Source organism: Saccopteryx leptura, chromosome 9 (genome assembly GCF_036850995.1).
Source record: "Saccopteryx leptura isolate mSacLep1 chromosome 9, mSacLep1_pri_phased_curated, whole genome shotgun sequence".
In the NCBI taxonomy this organism is placed as follows: Eukaryota; Metazoa; Chordata; class Mammalia; order Chiroptera; family Emballonuridae; genus Saccopteryx; species Saccopteryx leptura.
Window position 1 is genome coordinate 71113605 of NC_089511.1, and position 19780 is coordinate 71133384.

At 50.7% G+C, this 19780-nt stretch overlaps 1 protein-coding gene across 2 annotated transcripts; it reads right to left on the minus strand.

The window, feature by feature from the left end:
- Positions 1-480: 480 nt before the first annotated feature.
- AIFM2 (apoptosis inducing factor mitochondria associated 2) lies at positions 481-19145 on the minus strand. 2 transcript variants are annotated; one of them, XM_066349611.1, is made up of 9 exons: positions 17814-19145; positions 8548-8738; positions 8071-8186; positions 6122-6241; positions 5272-5364; positions 3510-3618; positions 2376-2528; positions 1007-1207; positions 481-799 (listed from the first exon to the last, which is right to left on the minus strand). In XM_066349611.1, exons 1-9 carry the CDS (start codon positions 18020-18022, stop codon positions 648-650), a joined length of 1344 nt encoding a protein of 447 aa, XP_066205708.1. In that variant the 5' UTR covers positions 18023-19145; the 3' UTR covers positions 481-647. The 2 variants fall into 2 exon arrangements, with proteins under 2 accessions (XP_066205708.1, XP_066205709.1); XM_066349612.1 differs by having other exon boundaries at positions 17677-17949.
- Between the last annotated feature and the right edge of the window lie 635 nt (positions 19146-19780).

Sequence of the window (19780 nt, forward strand, 5' to 3'; positions counted from 1 at the left end):
AAAAATTCAGAATGAACTAACCAAGAGGGAAATTTGTATCTTTCTTCTTAAACAGCCTATGACAAATAATCAGGGTCTAAAGATGGAACTATAGAGAGTTTCATTAAGACTAAAGACTGTAGGGACTCCCAGGCTCCTATTAACAACCTGAGTGTCGCAGGATGTGCGGGCTTCCCCACCCTCTGGATGATGGGAGAGACCAGGGTGCAGATCCCCTTCCTCAGCTGGTCTCACTCGGCAGGCCCTCCTTCCTGCCCTTGCAGACAGGATGCCAGCCACCAAGAGACCCAGCTCTCTCCCCTATTCTGAGAGCTCTGGACGCCACACGCCACGTGCACACGCACACACAACCATGAGGAGCCTGTGGCAGAGAGCTGGCTTTGCCCTTCCAGGACCAAGTGGAACACTCAGCCGGCACATGGCAAGCAGATCTTCCCAAACCCAGAAAGACTCCTCGGGGGCCAGGGAGTCTTTTTAATGTCTGTCTCCCTCTTCGTTTTTGGTTTTCTGTAAGATATTTCTGGTGAGTGCATCACTGGCATCTTACTCTAGAAAGAGTGCCCTTTGACACCTGTCAGGCGGGTACCACTTGTCAAGCAATCCCTTCCGCTGGCGATGGTGGTATCTCGTCCCGCCCAGCTTCCTCATCATGGTGGAGACTGCCGCATGGTTTTCCAGCTGGTGGAGATGAACAGGTCCCGGCTCTTGGCCAGCCGGACCATGAAGCGCCCCACATAGAAGCCACTGATCTGGCCCACGCCGTCATTCCTCCCCATGGCCAGGAGAAAGGTCAGCGCCCCTGTGGAACAGAGGCACAAACTACAATCCTGCTCATCCTCTGTGGGCCTGCAATTCCCAGATTTAGTTATTCTCATTACTCAAGCACTCCAGAAGACAATTTTGTTACCATCTTTGAAAGTCTGTGCTAGTGGTCAGTGATCGCAAAGGTTTCACCATGTCTAACCCCAACTCTCTTAAAACTGTGAAGCACACAGGGCCCCCTTACCTGGTGTATAGGCCTTCAGGGGCCTCTGTTTCATGGAGTTGACAATGTTGGCCACGGCGATGTTGGCATGGAGGCCAGCATGATAGGCCATCTTGGGCTCATTCACATCAGCACAGTCGCCAATGGCATAGACGTGGGTGCAGCCCTCCACCTGGAGGTACTCGTTCACCCTCAGGGCACCGCTGCTGGCCAGTTGACTCTCTGCCAGGCAAAACCGACAAGACACCGAGACCCTAAGCTGCCACGTTACGGGGCCTCCTGAACACAGTGAAGAGGAGCTCTGGTGCTGGCCAAGCCCCCCCCAAATGCACACCCTCCAGAGGCAAGCTTCCCCCTAGTGTGTTTCTGCCTGAAGTCCCCACCTCAGAACTCCTCCTCCAAAGGAAAGGTTGCTATTGCAGGTGGAAACTGGTCAGAAAGACAGCAGGTATCATTTCATGTAACGGGCATAACTCTGTAAGCTACCATGATTAATTTAGAGTGCTTAAGTTTACGACCTGGCCAAGTCTTAAATTTTCTTTTGAACGTGGGTTAGATCTTTTAAATAAATGCAGGACTTTAATACATGATAGAACTTTTCATTTTAAGGGGCTTAAAGAGTTTACCTTTGAAGTATAACATTAGGACAATTAGGTGTTAAACTTTGGAATCTCTGTCCATTCCAACCCATGCCAGCGTGGACTAACTTCCTTCCTCTGGTTTTGTATAAGTGCAGGGCACAAAATAGGGGCTCCTTGTACAGGAATGGTCCTTAGGAATAAGTGATGGGAACCTGGGGACGCCACAACCATAGAGCCTGAGAAGGAGCCACTGAGTCTCCAGCTCACACATGGAGGCCACCAGTCCTCCTGTTCTACCTTCTGGTTAACTAGATAGTTCAAGATAGAGCTTTAAGAACGTGAAGCCACAATATTGCCCCCACTTCCCAAAGGGTTGTTCCAAGTTCAAGTGGCCAAACATCTGGATCAGGGTTTGGGGAGAGCAGCACACCTGTGAATAGAGAAAGGCCTGACCCCAGAATTTCCTCTGCGTAGGTCATCCTAGGAAAGGAATAGGAAATGGATGAAACCCATTCTCATCTCTCACCACTAGGGGGCAGCCCCCAATTTTGGAAGATTCTGGTCACTTTGGACATCTTGAGCTAAGTCATCATCGTCACAGCTGAGGAAAAGACAGCAAGAGTGAATCTGAACTTCAATTTAAAGCCTGGTGTCACCATTCAAAAGAGACAAATAAGCTTCTGGGATGAAGGGGGAAGTTAGGGTGGTGCCGATTCCTGGGGAGAAGGCCTGAAGGGCCGGCCTTCTTGGATGGCTGGACAGTGAGGAGGCAACCAGGGGAACAGACAATGGCTCAGCCTCCTGCTTACCAAAAGCACTGTGGTAGGCAAAGCTGTTGATCTTGATACCGTTGCAGACAATCACCAGGTTGGTGGCCACCTCCGTGCCTTTGTCCGTCCGCACACTGATGCTCTCTTGGTACTTGTTGAAAGGCAGTTCCTCCAGGTTGTTCACCCGCTCGCCTGTCAAGGGAGGTGTGACCAGGAGGCTGGCAGAGTGGAGACAGGCTGGGGCCCAGGCCAAGGCTGAGCCGGGGAAGACTGAAGACCCGTGAAGGCCTAGGGAAGGCGTGGACGCTGCGGCCCCACCAGGCAACAACTGCACTACCCCCTCCCCTCCCTGCCCCTCTCCCAGTCCATCTGCTGCCCCAAAAAGCACAATCTGGGCCCCAAGGGATCCAGTGGGGGGACAGTTCCAGGAAGCAATTTGAGGCTGTTTCCCAAGAAGTTCTGAGAAAAGCCATTTGAGGAAGACCTCCGGCATGTTTCCCGTCAGCTACAGCAACCCGACCAGGCCGGACAAGCCTCCAGGCACACCGACAGAGGTGAGCGAAGAGAAGCCAAGCTGCCAGCCTACTCTCCTCACTGCCTAAAAATAGAGGCGATCACAGTACTGCAGAGCCAGCTACAGGAAGACCAAGGGCCAGGATGGGCTTCATAGAGCAGAGGCCTCACCCCTTCCTGAAAATACAGAGAGGCTGAGCCCCTTGAAATGTGTGGGAGAGCACTGGGGCCAGAGCCCCACTCTCCAGCATGCTTGGTTCTCTTCCCTCCTGCTCTGGACAAACACCAGACTTCTCACCACCCTCGAAATACAAGCCAAAAAAAACTATTCACTTTACTGTAGAGACATCATAATTCAGGTCAAATCCTAGATGATATGTTAAATCATTCAACAATAGGTACCATCTGCACTTTGTCCAAAGCCATAGCCAGGACACTGCTGCCTCTCTGTGACATGGAAATCCCATAAATACGAGGGCCTCTGCCCTGCCCGGGGACAGATACAACCTCCAGATGGACCACAGGGCTCAAATGGTCTCTGATGCTCAACCCCAGGACACAGAGAGAGCATGGCCCCCCTCAAGCTGGGAGCAGTGACCAAGCCTCCGAGCCCAGTACTAGGCTAGGGGGAGGGCAGGCGGGCGGAGGACTTGCACGCACTCAGCAGCAGCCGCACGCCTTTCCGGAGCAGGATCTCCTTCGCTTCCTGCCGGACACAGGGCAAGAGCTCCTTGTCGGCCAGGGCCACTTGGGAGTGAATAAGAGTGACCTGGGGACAAATGACCAGAGGACAGAAAAGGAGCCACTGAGTCTCCTGCTCAAAAAAAGTTTATAAACACATCAGTCTGTCTCCCCACCTCCTCCCATACCCCCAGTTTACAGGCTTAGGAACCGAGGCCCAAGTGAAGTCATTTTCCCAGCACTGGAACAGTGAACGGCAGACTAGGCTGGAGCCCACGTGTCCTAGTCTAGGACCCCACAACTCACACCTAGCACCACATGGAAAATCATTTCCAAGCATCCTTGGGCACTATGGTTATAAGTCACTGGCATTCTAACTAAACCAGGCTGATATTTACATTAAACCTGGCACATAAAATGGGCACTTCCAGGCATGTCTACTTGCTGTCCGGGTCAGCACAGTAAAGTGGGAGGCCACCTGGAATGGTGTTCAAAGCTGAGACTTTGAAATCAAACTGCCTGAGGTGAAATCGCATCTCGGACACTCACTTGGACACTGCCTGACAAGACCGTGAGGGTCAGAGTCCCACTCACAGAAATTTTGTAATGATGAAAAAGAACGTGTATAAAACACTCAACTCTGCAGGGTGGCTCTTGTTTGTCTACTGGTTATAAACATAAGGAAGTTACACTGAGCTACTTCCTACTTCAGACTGGTCTTTACCCCATAAATCAAAATTAATGAACTTTTACATCAATTACTCATAATAATTTCCTACAATTTGTCAGAGAACAACCATATAATTAAATTAGTCTGTATTGATCTCACTTTTCAAAACCAACCTGCCTTTCCCTAGAGATGAGGAGCCAGCCACAGGCTCCACGTGGCTCTCAGAAGCTGATCTGGCATCAGCTGTGAAGTGCTCTTGCCTCCATAATTACCGATCATCTCTCAGCCCTCGGCTGAGCCTCCCCAGCTTGCCAGGGTGTTTTTTTCCTCTCCAGGATGCCAGGCAGGCTCCCTATCCCTCCTTCATTAAAAGGGAACAGGGCCACCCTCCCGTGGGCCAAACTGCAGGCTCCTCCATATGGCTGTCCAGGTCAAGGACTTTAGTTTCTTACAGACCAAAAAAGCCACTACCTGCCCCAAACAAAACACTATCTAAGGGCGCCTTTGACCAAGCTACTTGTCAGCAAGAAGAGTCATTCAAAGTCTACGTTTAGATCAAAAAGCTGGGACACTGATGGGAACACCAGAGTTAATACTTTGTAAGGTGACTCCCCTGGGCTTGATCCTCCCAGTTGGACTAGAAGGCAGGACTCCTACTGACCTGGGATACACCCTGACTCTCCAGAAAAATTCCCAGCAGAAAGGGACTTTAGGGCAGTGTCTTTTAACTGCCGGTCTGTGGACCGATCTGCTAGAAATTTCGTGCCAGTCCATGAAAGAGTTCACCACCCTGATGTTGTATGAAGATTATAGAACCAATGATCTTACTCAAATTCACTGAAGCTCGGGTGATTTCTGCCTTTGCAGTCCCCAAAATAATTCTATTTTCACCAGTCCCAAGTGTAAAAAGGTTAAAAATCACTGCTTTAGGGGATCCCTCAGTGCAGAGAGCAGGAGATGGGAAACACAGGCTCCTGCTTTGTATTAAGAAAGCTGCACCTCCCAGGCCTTGAGCATATTCCTGATTTTCCTTAGACCACTGAGAGCTCAAAACCAATGCTGCTTTCCCACCTCTTTCTCGGGGTATTCTGTTTTAATCTCAGCTGCCATCTCCACACCAGCAGAGCCTCCACCCACCACCACGATGGACTGTGAGCGCTGGACCTGGAGCAGAAGCAAATATGAAAACACATTTTCAATCTCACCCTGCCTCGTGGGTCAGTAGGGGGCGAGTCATTGCCAAAAGAATAGAGAACTCCTTCCAAATTCAGGGTCCAAATGTGCTTCCTTGGGGCCTGGCACTTGCTGGGGGTCATCCTGCATTTCCCCATTTGATCCTCACTACAGCCCCAAAAGGCAGGTATCCCTCCTGCCCACCTTTCAGGTGATCATGGCTCAGGTCTGTCTGAGTTCAAATCTGGGCTCCTAACCTCACGAACACCCATTCTCCCAGCTTCTTAGAAGCTCTGCAGAGAGGGGAAGCCCTGGCTTAGTCGTGTAGCAGCACTCACCTTCAGATCCCTCTCTGGGTGTCCACACCTCATCAGCTCAATGGTGACAGACCCGTCCCGCCCGCCTCCCAGGATTGCTGTGAAAGTGGACTGAGGTCATGGATCCAACCCTGCTCTATGAATCACAAGGCCTTGTGCCACCAGGAGCCCCATGGAAGAGAAGCTGGGGACTCATCAATTGCTACATGAGCAGGTCTGGGTGCTCATGTTCAGATGTTGATGACAAAGTCAAAGGTCTCCTCCCAAGGGTCTCTTTCTAATAACCCTCCATCTTTACAGCCATAGTCCCAGACCCAAACACCTCCCAGAGTCTCCCTGCTGAGCCCTTACTGTCCCCATAGCCATTTCTCTCTTCTGGGGGCCAACCTGGCTGTCCTTGCTGCCCTGCCCTTGGTCAGTGGGTGGCTCACCTGCTTCACCATGTTCTCATAGGCCTGGATGGCATCCTGCTGGCTGGAAACCTGGCTGAACTTGCCAGGGAAGATCCCGGTGCTGCCCGTGGCCAGGATAAGATGTGAGAAGGGCAGTGCCTGTGAGGGGCAGGAAAAGAAAGGTGAGGGCAGGCCTGGGGTCTCCATCCAGCCCCAGGCCCACGGGCAAGGAGCCCCTGGTGGTGAAGCCTCCCTGGGCATTCTCGGCAGCCCTCCTTAAAGGGGAGCAAAACCATCACACGGTTAGACCACCAGGTGGCACTGGAACGCAGAAATTCCCAAGAAAGCAGATTTTACCTCCTGCCACAGGCACCCACCATGGAAATGAGAGGGGTGAGCTCCCCACAGTGGAGGCAGGTAAGCAGGAAATAGGAAACTACTTATGGGGAAAAAGTAGGATTCTCGCTTCTAATGTGGACATCATTTAGAATTTCCTATGCATTTTAGAAGTTACCCCTGCACCCACAAAAACAGAAAGGGGAGAGGGAGGTAGTTCCTGTTGGAGCCTAAATACATAAAGTTGACAAAGCCAGTGCTGCTCTGATGGGAGGAGGACCGGGAGGTCTGTGTCCCACTCAGCCCCACTTATCCCTGGAGGCCTAAGATGCCTTGTGGACCCTTCCAGGGCTCCAAAAGTCTGACTGGAAATCACAGAACTGACTGGACAGGTTAGCTCACTTAGAGCATTGTGCCAATGCAGAGAGGTTGCCAGTTCGATCCCCAGTCAGGGCACATACAGGAACAGAATGATGTTTCTATATTTCTCTCTCTTTTACCCTTCCTCTCACTCTAAAAATTAATAAATAAAATTATTTTTAAATCTGAAATCACAAAAAAGATTGATGTTTCTGTCTTTCTCTCTCTCATCCTTCCTCTCACTCTAAAAATTAAAAAATTAAATTAAAAAAAAAAGAAATCCAAAATCACAGAACAAGGAGACTCAGTAATCTTTCCAACCAAGATTCCTCAGCCCTAAAATTAATTCAAGGAATACTGATTTACATTAAATCACATACTCACTGAGAACAGAAATTATGTCCCCTTTCTAATCCCCCCTTAGCTTCTTTTTAAATTTTTATTTATTGATTGATTTGAGAATGGGAGAGGAAAAGAGAGAGAGAGACCGAAACATCAATTTGCTGTTTCACTTAATTATACATTCATTGGTTGACTCATATGTGTACTGACCAGGGATCGAACCTGCAACCTTAGCATATCAGGGACAATGCTCTAACCACTGATCTACTCAGTCAGGGCTCCCCCCTTAGCTTTGGTTAGAGGGCAAGGCTGGAGGTGGCCCTCAGTATGGCGGGCAGGCTAGTGGCAGCTCACGGAGGGGGCTCACATCACTGCAGCTACACCCCAGGGCTGTGCTACATGCCAGGGCGGAGGAGAGCAGAGGAGGAAGAAAATCTCTCCCCCCGTGACTTCCCGATCTAGGGACTGGGTCCTATGTGTGCCAACCCTTTGATTCTGTGGCCAAGCAGGGCCCCCTCAGCTGGCCAGGCCTGGGGCTGGTCCAGGGCACTGGCTTTCAGAGGATGGGCTCTGGGCTGAAAATGCCTGAGTTCGCATTCTGGCTGAGTCTCTTCCCAGCTGTAGGACCCTGGGCAAGCCACTTATCCTCTCAGTAAAATGAGGTTACACTCCCACCCTCACAGAGTCATGGTGGGCATTAAATGAGATTACATAAGGCTTAAGACAGTGCTGCACACAGGAAAGGCTCAAGGAGTGTCAGCCACTACTCTCCTGTGTCTGCCGCAGTCAGGCCTTGGCTTACGAGGAAGCTGCTATCTGCCCAGCAGCGGGCAGAAGTTGGGGGCCACAGGGCTCTCTCCACCCAGCAGCCCTGCCCAGGTCTCCTCCCACCGCAGCCCATCCTCCAGGGGCCCCCGAGGCCGGCTAACCGGCAGGTTGGCCCTGCTCACCGCGCCATCCTCCAGCAGCACCCTCTGATTCGTGAGATCGATCCCAACCACCACGCCCTGCCGGAAGCTTTCCTTGAAGCTCGTCGAGTAGGAAATGAATGTCTTCTTGGCAAAGCCTGGGGAGTGGACACAGGAAGTCACATGTAAAACTGGGTTGCCCACAGGAGGCCAGAATAACTTAGAACCTTTCCTGAGCGCACACCAACAGGGGTGCCCTGGGCAAACAGCCGACCAGTGGCATACCCGGAGTCCCCACCCCCCTAAGATGCCAGCCTGAGCCTCAAGTCCTCAGGGAAGCTCAAGCTCTGACTTCTGGGGCCTTGATATGGCAACCGCTTAGGTCAGTGACCGTAAGAGTCTCCAGAATTTGTCTAGCGGTAGAATTTAGGCCTCTTGCCTAAGTTGAGAAAACCACCCCCAGACCCACAGCATGACAAGACAACTCCCACCAAGAAAGCCTCAGAAAGGATCCGTTACCACTCTCCACAGAGGCCCGCAGGGCTGCCACGTTGTGGTGAAAGGAGTCCCTCATGTCCACCAGCACGAAGGGGATGTTCAGTGCCTGCAACTGGCTGGCAGCCGCAATCCCGCCAAAGCCCCCGCCCACGATCACCACACGCATGCTTCTCACGTCCACCGAGACCTGGGAGCCCATCTCGAACCCGGCACTGTAAGATAGAAGAGGAGACCACATCAGAGTTTAGGGGGGCTCAAGGCTGGGAGGGCAGAGGTGAGCCCACAGCAAGGAAGGCCTCAAATACCAAGACTTGATCTTTTTTATTTTATGTAATCATCTATTAAGATTTTAATGGTAAGATCTGAATTCCAAAGCAACATGGGTATCCTAACTCCATCCATTACCCAACCACCCAGTTCAAGGCTTCCACTGTTAGTTACCAAGTTTATATGAATCTTCCAGAGATAATCTGTGCACCTATAATTATAACTATTTTTGCACACATTAAACTGTTCTGCACTTTTTTCCCACTCAATATATTTGCTCACTCGTCAACATAACTTAATTGAGCACCGGCTCTTTGATGTGCCCTGTGCAGTGGGTCCCGTGGTCAGAGACAGACACGGTCCCTGCCCTTGCAAAGGAGGGTCTTACAAACTCCGAGAGACAGGTGGATGATGAGGATATGGGGGGGAGGGGCTGGACAGGCATAGTAACAGAAATGTGGACACACCTGCGGGGCACTGCACGCACAGGCCATATCAAAGGAGCCAAACAAAGTTCTTTAAACTCTACATTAGGCAAACACTGCAACCAGACTGCCATGCACAGGCCACCAGCTTCAGCCCCAGGTCTAAGGAAACCAACTGACAGGTTATGACAATCAACCTGCAAAACAGGATGCAGTGTGACCAAGGCCATGACAGTGGGGTGGGGAGGAGAGGCCTGAAATTGGGCAGACATTCCCCTGAGCATCCCTGGGACAATAGAGGTACACTGGGACTGTCGGGCAACATCCCCCAGGAGACATGGGGCAAGAAGAAATGTCTGCGGTAAGAAGAAACCGCGCTGGTTAAAGACCAAGAGGAATGCCTGCCAGTAAGCAAGATGGTGGAGAGAAGGACTGATGACACAGGCTTGGCGTGGGGGTTGGAGGGGGGAGGTCCTACTTGATGCCAGGGACAGGGGAGCCAGGGTGGAGGGCCAGGACCGCAGGCCAAGTGTGCCCAGGCTCGCACTCACACATGGACTGGTGCAGCCTGACGCTTTCCCAGCAAACTGAACAAACCTTGACTGAGTTCCTGAGAAGCTAAAATCCAAACAACCTTAGCCCAGATGGACACTGGAGGACACCGGAGGCAGAGGACAGTGTTGGGCTGGATCACTAGGTGCTAGACTGCGGAGCACAGAAGAAAAGAAAGGAGGAGGCAAAGCTTGCCCGGGCTCCCCCAGCCAGTCTGAGAAGCTATCTGCCAGGCTCATCCTTCACAGGGTCTGGGTCACCTGGCACATCCCAGAGCCTGCCCCTTTTGATAGCTGAAGGACTGGCCTAGGGCTGCAGTCAGAGGCCTTGTCCTAGCCCAACTTAACACCAAAGAAGGGTGCTCATGGCACAGGACCTCAGGGCTCTCGTGAGGGAGCCCAGCTCTCTGAGATGCAACTGACTGCAGCTGACATCCTGAGGGCAGTGAGGGGTCTGGGAGATGCTGGTTAGAGGCGACAGGCCATCAAACTTCCTCTTTGCCTGTGCCAGGCTCTAAGGAGAGGCAAAAATAAACCAGGCTGCCAAGGAGAGACACTAAAGAAAGAAGCAAAGCTCAAACTGCACAGAAAGCAGCGAGAGGCCCAACATTGGCTGTGGGCTTCAGAAAGGGAGGTTCACAGTGGGGGATGGCAAGGCATGGGGTGGCAAGGAAGGAGGAACTGGACCCAGATCAACCTTGAGGGACAGACAGCAAGCTGCCCAAAAGCTTAATGGAAAGTGTGTTCCAGCCCCCCTGGGGCCATCTCAGGCAGCACCACAAGCAGCTGAAGACCACCACTCTATCCTGCTTCATCTATGTGGCTAACCGGGCCTCCATTTACCCCCTGCAATGGAGGGGACACCCTAAGATGTCCTTGCACACATAGTTTTCCATCACATGGTGGTCAGATCTTCCCTCACTTATGGGGGCAGCTTATAATTGGACCTCCAGGCACTGTTCTCATTGACATTCTAATGCCTACTGCCTAACTTCTCCCCTAGGGGAAGGAGAACCCTGAGGGGAAGGGAGAACCAGGTGAGGAGGGTAGATCTGGGCAGCGAAGATTGGAGGGGATTTAATCTTGTTTCTCGCTGGCTAACTGGTCCCCAACTCATTGAAACTTGTACATTCTATCCATTACAGATGAGGCAACAGCCTTCAGCAGGGCTGGGTCCAGGACAAGTCCCCAGCAGGTAGTGTCCCTTCATTGCTCCAGCCCTCAGAAAGGTTGTCCAGAGCCAGCCCCCTGAGTGTTCATTAGGCTGAATCTGCCAACTGGGCCAGAAGGAGAATGTCTCCCAGGACCCAACCAGAGGTCAGGAGTAAACACCAGGAGCTGAGCAGAGCCTGGGACTACAGCAGGCAAAGAAGCAGGCTATGGGAGGGGTATATTCCATCTGCCCCTTCAGCATGGCTCCCTCTGTGCCAATCCGCCCTTGGGTCCAGCAGCCAGCGAGGAGATCAAGGAAATACCCAGAGATCTCTACTTTCAAGCTGGCTGGGCACGGGCTTAAGAGAGGCTACATAGTTTGTTGGGCAGAGGGGGTCCACTGTGGGGCAGGTAACACTGGACCACCCAGGAAAGCCCAAGGAGGACCCTTACAAAATACCTGGGGCCTGACCAGGCGTTGGTGCAGTGGATAGAGCGTCAGACTGGGACACAGAAGACCCAGGTCCAAAACCCTGAGGTCACCAGCTTAAGCGCAGGGCTCATCTGGCTTCAGCAAGACTCACCAGCTTGAGCCCAAGGTCGCTGGCTTGAGCAAGAGGTCACTTGGTCTGCTGTAGCCCCCCAGTCAAGGCACATATGAGAAAGCAATCAATGAACAACTAAGGTGCCACAACGAAGAATTGATGCTTCCCATCTCTCTCCCTGCCTGTCTATCCCTCTCTGTCCCTCTCTCTCTGTCTCTGTCACACACAAAAAAAAAATTAAAAAATTAAAAAATTAAAGAAATACCTGGGACCAGGGACCTTCTCCACAGAGGACACAGCCTGGGCCAAGAAGTGCAGTGGCAGAAAGGGAACAAGGTAGATTGATTAGGACAGAAGGTGATAGGGGCCAGCACACAAAGGGTGCTTGTCATGCCAGGGCAGAGTTCTGGCCCATATGCTCACCAGTTCTAACTACCAGGCCTGCCCTGGGCCCCTCAAAGGGTCCCCTTGCTGGGAAAGAAAGTAAGCCCAATAACCCTAACAGGCCTGAAAGGCAGTGGGTTGGCCCAGGATCAACTTGTTTCCCCAAAGGGCAAACCCTGGCCTACCCAACCAGGCACACTCTCAGTGAAGGCAAATGGCTTCTTTGGAGTCCCAGTGGTGGGTCTGGGGCCTGAAGGCACACCCGAGTGAGAGAAGGGGAGGTCCTTTTGTACCCCAATCTGCCTGAAGCCTTTCCTAGAACCTACTCTTCTCTCTCCTCTACTGACCTCTGATGCTCCCACTTGGGGAACGGTGCACTGGCGGCTCTCCAAAGCCTACTCCACCCTTCCAGCTCAGCAGCCTCCCTTACTCCCTTACCCAACACTCTTGCACACACGGACTCTTCCTCGGCTCTACCACTGCCAATTCTTGCTTAGCCCCAGAGGACAGTTGGACTGCCTCCTGCTAGGCCATGAACCACTATGCCAAATACCTAACCACAGGCTTAAGCCATAGACCAGCTTCCCAGTCACACACCCTGGGTGCTCAAAAAGCACATGTGCAATTGATGATGTTGAATTATGTGTTCTAACATAGCAGTAGTGATGGGCAACTGGCTTCAGTCAATGAGAGACACTATCAGTGGAAGACTACATGATAACACTGTTTTGCACCTATACTATGGAATATTCTGGAGCCATTCACTCATTTTTAGAGTGGATAATTTTTATAAGAAAAAGTTTATCCATGATTTATCCACACCCATAGAATGTACAAGACCAAGAGTGAATCTTAATGTAAATTATGGTCTCTGGGTGATTGTGTCAATGCAAGTTTATCAACTGTAACAAATGTACTACTCTGGTGAGGAATGTTGATAATGGAGGAAGCTATGCATGTGTGAAAACAGGGGCTATATTAAAAAATCTCTATACCTTCCCCTCAATTTTGCTGTAAACTTAAAACTACTCCACAAAATAAAGTCCTGAAAAAAGAAAGTTTACCCATGGATAAGTCAGGTAATAGAACAGCATGTAGAAGCCTAATCACACTTATGAGTGATCAGACATGTGTACCTAGCTACATATATATACATACATGTAATGACTACAATAGCTAGCATTCATTGCACTTTTACCCATATCTCTGCATTGAATAGGTGTTTTTTTCTCCCATTTTAGAAAGAACATCAGTAACTGGCCCAAGTTCAGTCCTCAGTCTGACAGACCTGTGTACTAAACCAAAATGTTCATAGTGGTCCAAAAATTAGTTTTTACTTTCTACTTTGAGCTTTTATTTTTTGTATTGTTTAAATATCTTTAAATGAGTGTGTCATTTTTACATAATAGAAGCTTTAAATAATAAAGCTTTAAAAACAGGACAGCCTGACCAGGTGGTGGCGCAGTGAATAGAGCGTCGAACTGGGATGCGGAAGGGCCCAGGTTCGAGACCCCGAGGTTGCCAGCTTGAGCGCGGGCTCATCTGGCTTGAGCCAAAAAAGGCTCACCAGCTTGGACCCAAGGTCGCTGGCTCGAGCAGGGGGTTGCTTGGTCTGCTGAAGGCCCACAGCCAAGGCACATATGAGAAAGCAATCAATGAACAACTAAGGAGTCCCAACGAAAAACTAATGATTGATGCTTCTCATCTCTCTCCGTTCCTGTCTGTCTATCCCTCTCTCTGACTCTCTCTCTGTCCCTGTAAAAAAAATAAATAAATAAAAATAAAAAAAAATAAAAAATAAAAAGGACCTCTTACCATCTAATTCTTTTTCATTGACATATTAGTCATAGCCCTGTCTGGTTAGCTCAGTGGATAGAGTGTCAGCCCGGCATGCAGACATCCCGGGTTCAATGCCCAGTTAGGGCATACATGAAAAGTGACCATCTGCTTCTCTTTCCCTCCCTCTCTCCCTTTTCTCTCTCTTCCCTTCCCGCAACCAGTCACTCAATAGGTTTAAACATTGGCCCTGGGCACTGAGAATAGCTCAGTTGGTCCAAGCATCAGCCTTAGGCACTGAGGACAGCTTTGTTGATTCGAGCATTGGCCGCAGACAGGGGTTGCCAAGTGAATCCCAGTTGGGGCACATGCAGGAGTTTGTCTTTTTATCTCCCCTCCTCTCACTTAAAAAAAAGAGAGAGATTAGTCATATAAAATTCACTCTTTTAAAATATACAATTCAACCTGACCAGGCGGTGGCGCAGTGGATAGAGCGTCAGACTGGGATGCAGAGGACCCAGGTTCAAGACCTCGAGATAGCCAGCTTGAGCGCAGGCTCATCTGGTTTGAGCAAAAAAAGCCCACCAGCTTGAACCCAAGGTTGCTGGCTCCAGCAAGGGGTTGCTCGGTCTGCTGAAGGCCCACGGTCAAGGCACATATGAGAAAGCAATCAATGAACAACTAAGGTGTTGCAACGCACAATGAAAAACTAATGATTGATGCTTCTCATCTCTCTTCATTCCTGTCTGTCTGTCCCTGTCTATCCCTCTCTCTGACTCACTCTCTGTCTCTGTGAAAAATAAAAAAAATTTAAAAAAAATTTTAAAAAAATGTACAATTCAATGGTCCCTAGTATACTCATAAAGTTGTTCAACAATCACCACGATATAATACCAGGACATTTTCATCATACTAAAGAAAAAAAAAATTACATTCATTAGCAATCATTCACCATTCCCTCTTCCCTAGAGCCCCTGGCAACCATTAATCTCCTGTCTCTACATATTTTCCCATTCCTTATCTAGTATAACTGATTTCTTTCACTTAGCATAGTGTTTTCAAGATTCATCCAAGCTGCCTGACCAGTGGTGGCGCAGTGGATAAAGCATAGACCCTGAGATTTCTGGCTTGAGTGCAGGCTCACTGGCTTGAGCCCAAGGTCACTGGCTTGAGGCCAAGGTTGCTAGCTTGAGTCCAAGGTCACTGGCTTGAGCCCAAGGTCACTGGCTTGAGCCCAAGGTCGTTGGCTTGAGCCCAAGGTCACTGGCTTAATCAAGGGGTCACTGGCTTGGCTGAAGCCCCCCAGTCAAGGCACATATAAGAAGCAATCAAGAAACTAAAGGCCCTGGCCGGTTGGCTCAGCGGTAGAGCGTCGGCCTGGCGTGCGGGGGACCCGGGTTCGATTCTCAGCCAGGGCACATAGGAGAAGCGCCCATTTGCTTCTCCACCCCTCCCCCTTTCCTTCCTTTCTGTCTCTCTCTTCCCCTCCCGCAGCCAAGGCTCCATTGGAGCAAAGATGGCCCGGGCGCTAGGGATGGCTCCTTGGCCTCTGCCCCAGGCGCTAGAGTGGCTCTGGTCGCGGCATCGCCCCCTGGTGGGCAGAGCGTCGCCCCTGGTGGGCATGCCGGGTGGATCCCGGTTGGGCGCATGCGGGAGTCTGTCTGTCTCTCCCGTTTCCAGCTTCGGAAAAAAAAAAAAGAAACAACTAAAAGTGACGCAACAATGAGTTGATGCTTCTCTTCTGTCTCCCTTCCTGTCTGCCTGTCTTTCCCTCTTCATCTCTCTCTCTCAGAATAAAAATATAAAGAAAGATTCATCCAATCTGTATTATGTATCAGTATTTTGTTCATTTTTGTGACTAATATGCCACTGTACGAAGATACCACATTTTGTTTCTCCTTTTGTCAGCTGGTGTGCGTTTGGGTTGTTTCTACCTTTTGACTATTGTGAATAATGCTGCTATGCATTCGTGAACAAGTTTTTCTGTGAACATATGTTTTTAATTCTTTTGAGTATATACCATTGGTGTGGAATTGTTGCATTCTATGGTAACTCTGGATTTAACTTTTTGAAGAACCACCAAACCCTCCCTCTGATTTTGAACTGAATATCAAACCAAGGGAGAGAGCACAGGGAATTCTAACTAAATCTGCTTAGATTCAGGAAGGTTAGCATAAAAAAAAGGTCCAAGAGAACAAATCCTAAATGCCCAGGAACCCCTAAGGAAATTTACCTCTGCCCCTCTTTCTCTCCAGCATGCGCACGCGCACACACACACACACACACACACAGATCTGGGTCACACTGGAATTTCTCATAAATCCTGTTTTCTTTACCAAGGACACCCAGCCTGACCCCAGGGGAATTCTCTAATACAGACAGAGACTTTTAGGAATCTGCTGAAAAACAAGGACGTTACATTTATGCCAAAGTTGTAGAGAGTTCATGCCTCAGAAGACATACAGTAGGAGCCATGTGGGCTCTCATCAATTCAAGGACATAGTCCAAGATTGCTTCACAGAGATCACTAATAAAATACACAGCTTTTTGAATCTTCACTGGTCACACCCAGGGTAGACTTCGACAGCTGTGTTTCCACAGTGGCCATCCTGAATGAGAGGGCCACTAGTGAGACTCCAAGCACCACGAATGTCCCCCTATCCACCTGGGGGGAGCGGGGTGGAAGCTCTCTGCCTCACTCACTGGACACTAGGGGATAGGTTGAGAGTAGGCATTTCATGGCCAGTTCTCCAACGGAAACTATGCTAAATATAACCCAAAAGAAGACCAATTTCTGAAAGGATTCAGTCTGACAAAGGAGCTATCCTTTCACGCCCCAGGAGAGGGCAGCTCTGGGAAGACAGGTTCATTCCAGTGTCACACATACTCCTGTACCCAAAACCTGGGCCACAACACTGGTACCTTCTTTGAGAGTCAGTCACTTTGTGGTTCCCATAACATGCCACGTCTGCTCACTGCCTGTGCAGGATTCTGGCGTTTTCATTTCACCACCAGCCTAAGGCTGGTCTGGCCCTCAGTGCACCACCCCTGGTAAGCTCTACCACTTAACGCTGGGCAGTCCTGAACAAGGCCAGGCCCAAGAGGGCGGTAGTCCCCCCATGAAATGGAGACCCTCCTGATTTGGGGTTATACACAGTGCCCTCGAGGGGCCTCTTCTAGGTGCTGGGGTGATGGTGGGTGGCGTCTGAGAGCTGGGGCTTGCACACGGGGCATAGGCGAGTACACACACTAGAATCGGAGCAGGTCTCCTTTATATTTTACACATTTACATGTTTTACAACTGGACTTTGAACACAGGACACACACTGGGATGCCTGGAAGCCCCTCCACAAACTATTGTATGTCTGACCCCTGCCCTGGCACTCAGCCCTGGCAACCAGAATGATACATTTCTGATGTAACAATCCTACCAGTAGTCTAAAAAGATAAGAGCTAATGTTTACTGAAAACAAACTGCTTTGGATCACTTCTCAAATGTACTTTTCACATAGGTCCTCCAAGGTAAGTTTTATTTATCTCCATTTCATCGATGAGCAAACAAACAGGCTCCCAGGCTAAGAACTTGGGCAAATTTACACAGCTAGTAAAGCCAAGGAGCTGGCCCCTGACCTTAAAGACAGGAAACCCCTCAGCCGGGCATCATTCCTAAGGGGGTCAGGGGTCACTGAGCAGGTACAGGAGAGTGTCAACTGTGAGTCAAGCATCAGAAATTTACGGGGCACATGCCCTGGCCATGTGGGGGACATGCCCGTCCTACTGTGAGATCATCAGCTCCCAAGTGCCTCTCCCTTCCCCACCCTCCCGGTGCATCCAGGGCCGGCTGCCCTTTGTCCCTGCGGAACATGGGGCTCCGTGAAGAGGCGAAGTGGACCTCCTGGTGCAATCCAGAGCCTGGGGACGCTGAGTAACCTGGGAAGTTCCCTACTAGAGACGGAGCTTTTCTCTTTTCCTATGACACCAGTTTCCAACCAGCGGCGGGGTGAGGGGTGGAGATGAGGGGTGGCAGGTGAATAGGGGAGCCCGTTTTACCTGGGAAGACTTAGCAGTAATCGCGGGCAGCGGGCGGGGAGAGTCGCCTTTATCTCACCGAGAGTAAACCTCCCTGTTGCGTCTGTGTCCCGGACCACCGTCCCCTCCTCCCACGGGCACGACTCCTGCGCACCAACCTCCGATTCTGTCCGTTGAGTTTTCCAGGACCCGGTGCGTCCCCGTTTGGGGAGCCTGCGGGCTCTGTGGGCTCAGGGGACCCCGAGAGCACGCCCGGAGCGGTGCGACACTTGAACCGCAGGACTCCTCCACCGCCGCGCGGCTCTAGCGGAATGCTCTGGTAGCGGAAGCTGGGAGGTCCCTTCTGGCCCATGTGACTCAGCGCCATCTCTGGCTACACCCCTACTCCTGCCCGGTACGACTGCTGCAGGCGTTCCCCGCCTGCCCTCTGGCGAGTGGCAACGGTCCCAGCTGTGAAACAGACGCCCCTTAACGTTGTTGTTGCCTAGCCCTGCGCGACACGCTTGGACTCCGTTCCAAGTTTGGCCCGACTTTCTGCCAGAAGCCGCCAGGACTTCAGAGCACGGGCTCCCGGGCATGGCTGTGCCACCTCGGGCGGTTTAACAACTGCTTGCCTTTCCTCATGTAAATAATAATCTCACAAACTCAGGAGAGCACCTCTGTACCCCTGGCCCTGTGAGATACAATGAAGAACAAAACAGGCCTGGTTTCTGCTTTCTGTCTCATGAGGTGATAGTCTGGGGAAAGAAATATATTAAACACGTAACACTCATTAAAGTAAGAAAAACTGGGAGCAGAGGAAGGGTGCCAAGGCCTCCCTCCAAGGATGAGGAGTTAGATGCTGGGCTGAGAGGAAGCCAGCGTGCTCGGGTGAGCTGAGCAGGGTCATCGCAGAGGCCAGCGTGGGCAGGGGACACAGGCTGCCGGCCCTGGTGAAGACTGCCCTATCACCCAAGGGCAGTGGGATTTGCCACTACAGGATTTTAAGCAGAAGAGTGACAGGTCTGAGTTATGTTCAGTAGTGAAAAGATGGGGGAGTGGAAGGGCTGCCTAAAATTGGAGGAACCAGTTAGGAAACAAACAGAAAAGAAAGTTGGACTAAATAGGATATGTAAAGAAATGCACTGATTTGAGCTACAATGTAGCAGTAGGATCAAGCTAACCTAGTGACAGATAAGACATCTTCATCTATTCAATAATAGCACCTACCCTAAGAGATCTGAAAAAGATTCAGTGAGATGTGTCAGTGCTTTAGTGCGGCGTCAGGCACACAGCAGCAGAGCACACAGTGGCCAGCTTGCCCCAGGCTACACAGTGCTATGGCAGCTTCCTGGCTTCCACCCCAATGCTCTTGGACTACTGCTCTTCGTCTCCCCAGTTTTCACAGATATTTATACTAGTGGCCCTTTCTGCACCTCTTCCAAAAGCTGTGGTCAAAGACCTTGTATACAATACCCCTGGCACAGGGAGCGTTGTGATCAATTCCATCTAGAAGTTGGTTCCCAGACCAGCTCAAGCTGGGAGAGAATCTGGTGTGCTCCTGTGAGTACCACAATCTTGTTATTAGCCTCCAAAGCCCAGGCACCATCTTCCACATCTCTGCAATCCTTACCTCTTCTCCTATCCTAGCTGGCACTCTGCCCCATAAATATAGGCTGAAGGAGGGAACACAGTGAGAGGCGTAGGAGTCTCCACCTCCTTCTCTCAGCCCCAGGGGACATAGAAGAGCAATGAGGCCAGAGTGTGGGTGCAGAGAACCCATGGGCCCTGCCCATCCTAAACAGTCTCACAGGGAATCATCAGAGAGCCATGAGTTGGATATGATGCTTCAGGCACAAGCCTTGCATTTGGCCTGGACCTTGCAACTTCCAAATAGTTTTTTGTCTCTTTTTTTCCCACCTGAAACCCCAAGAAAAAAGTAGGGTGGGGAGATATTTAACTCTGACACTGGAGTGAGCAACAACCACCCTTGACCAATTATTTGGGGCAGAGACCTCACTCTGCTAGACTTTGGGCTGCCAGCACCTGGTTCTTAGGTGTTCACTAATATTTGCGTACCATAGCCTGACCTGTGGTGGCACAGTGGATAAAGCATCGACCTGGAATGCTGAGGTCAATGGTTTGA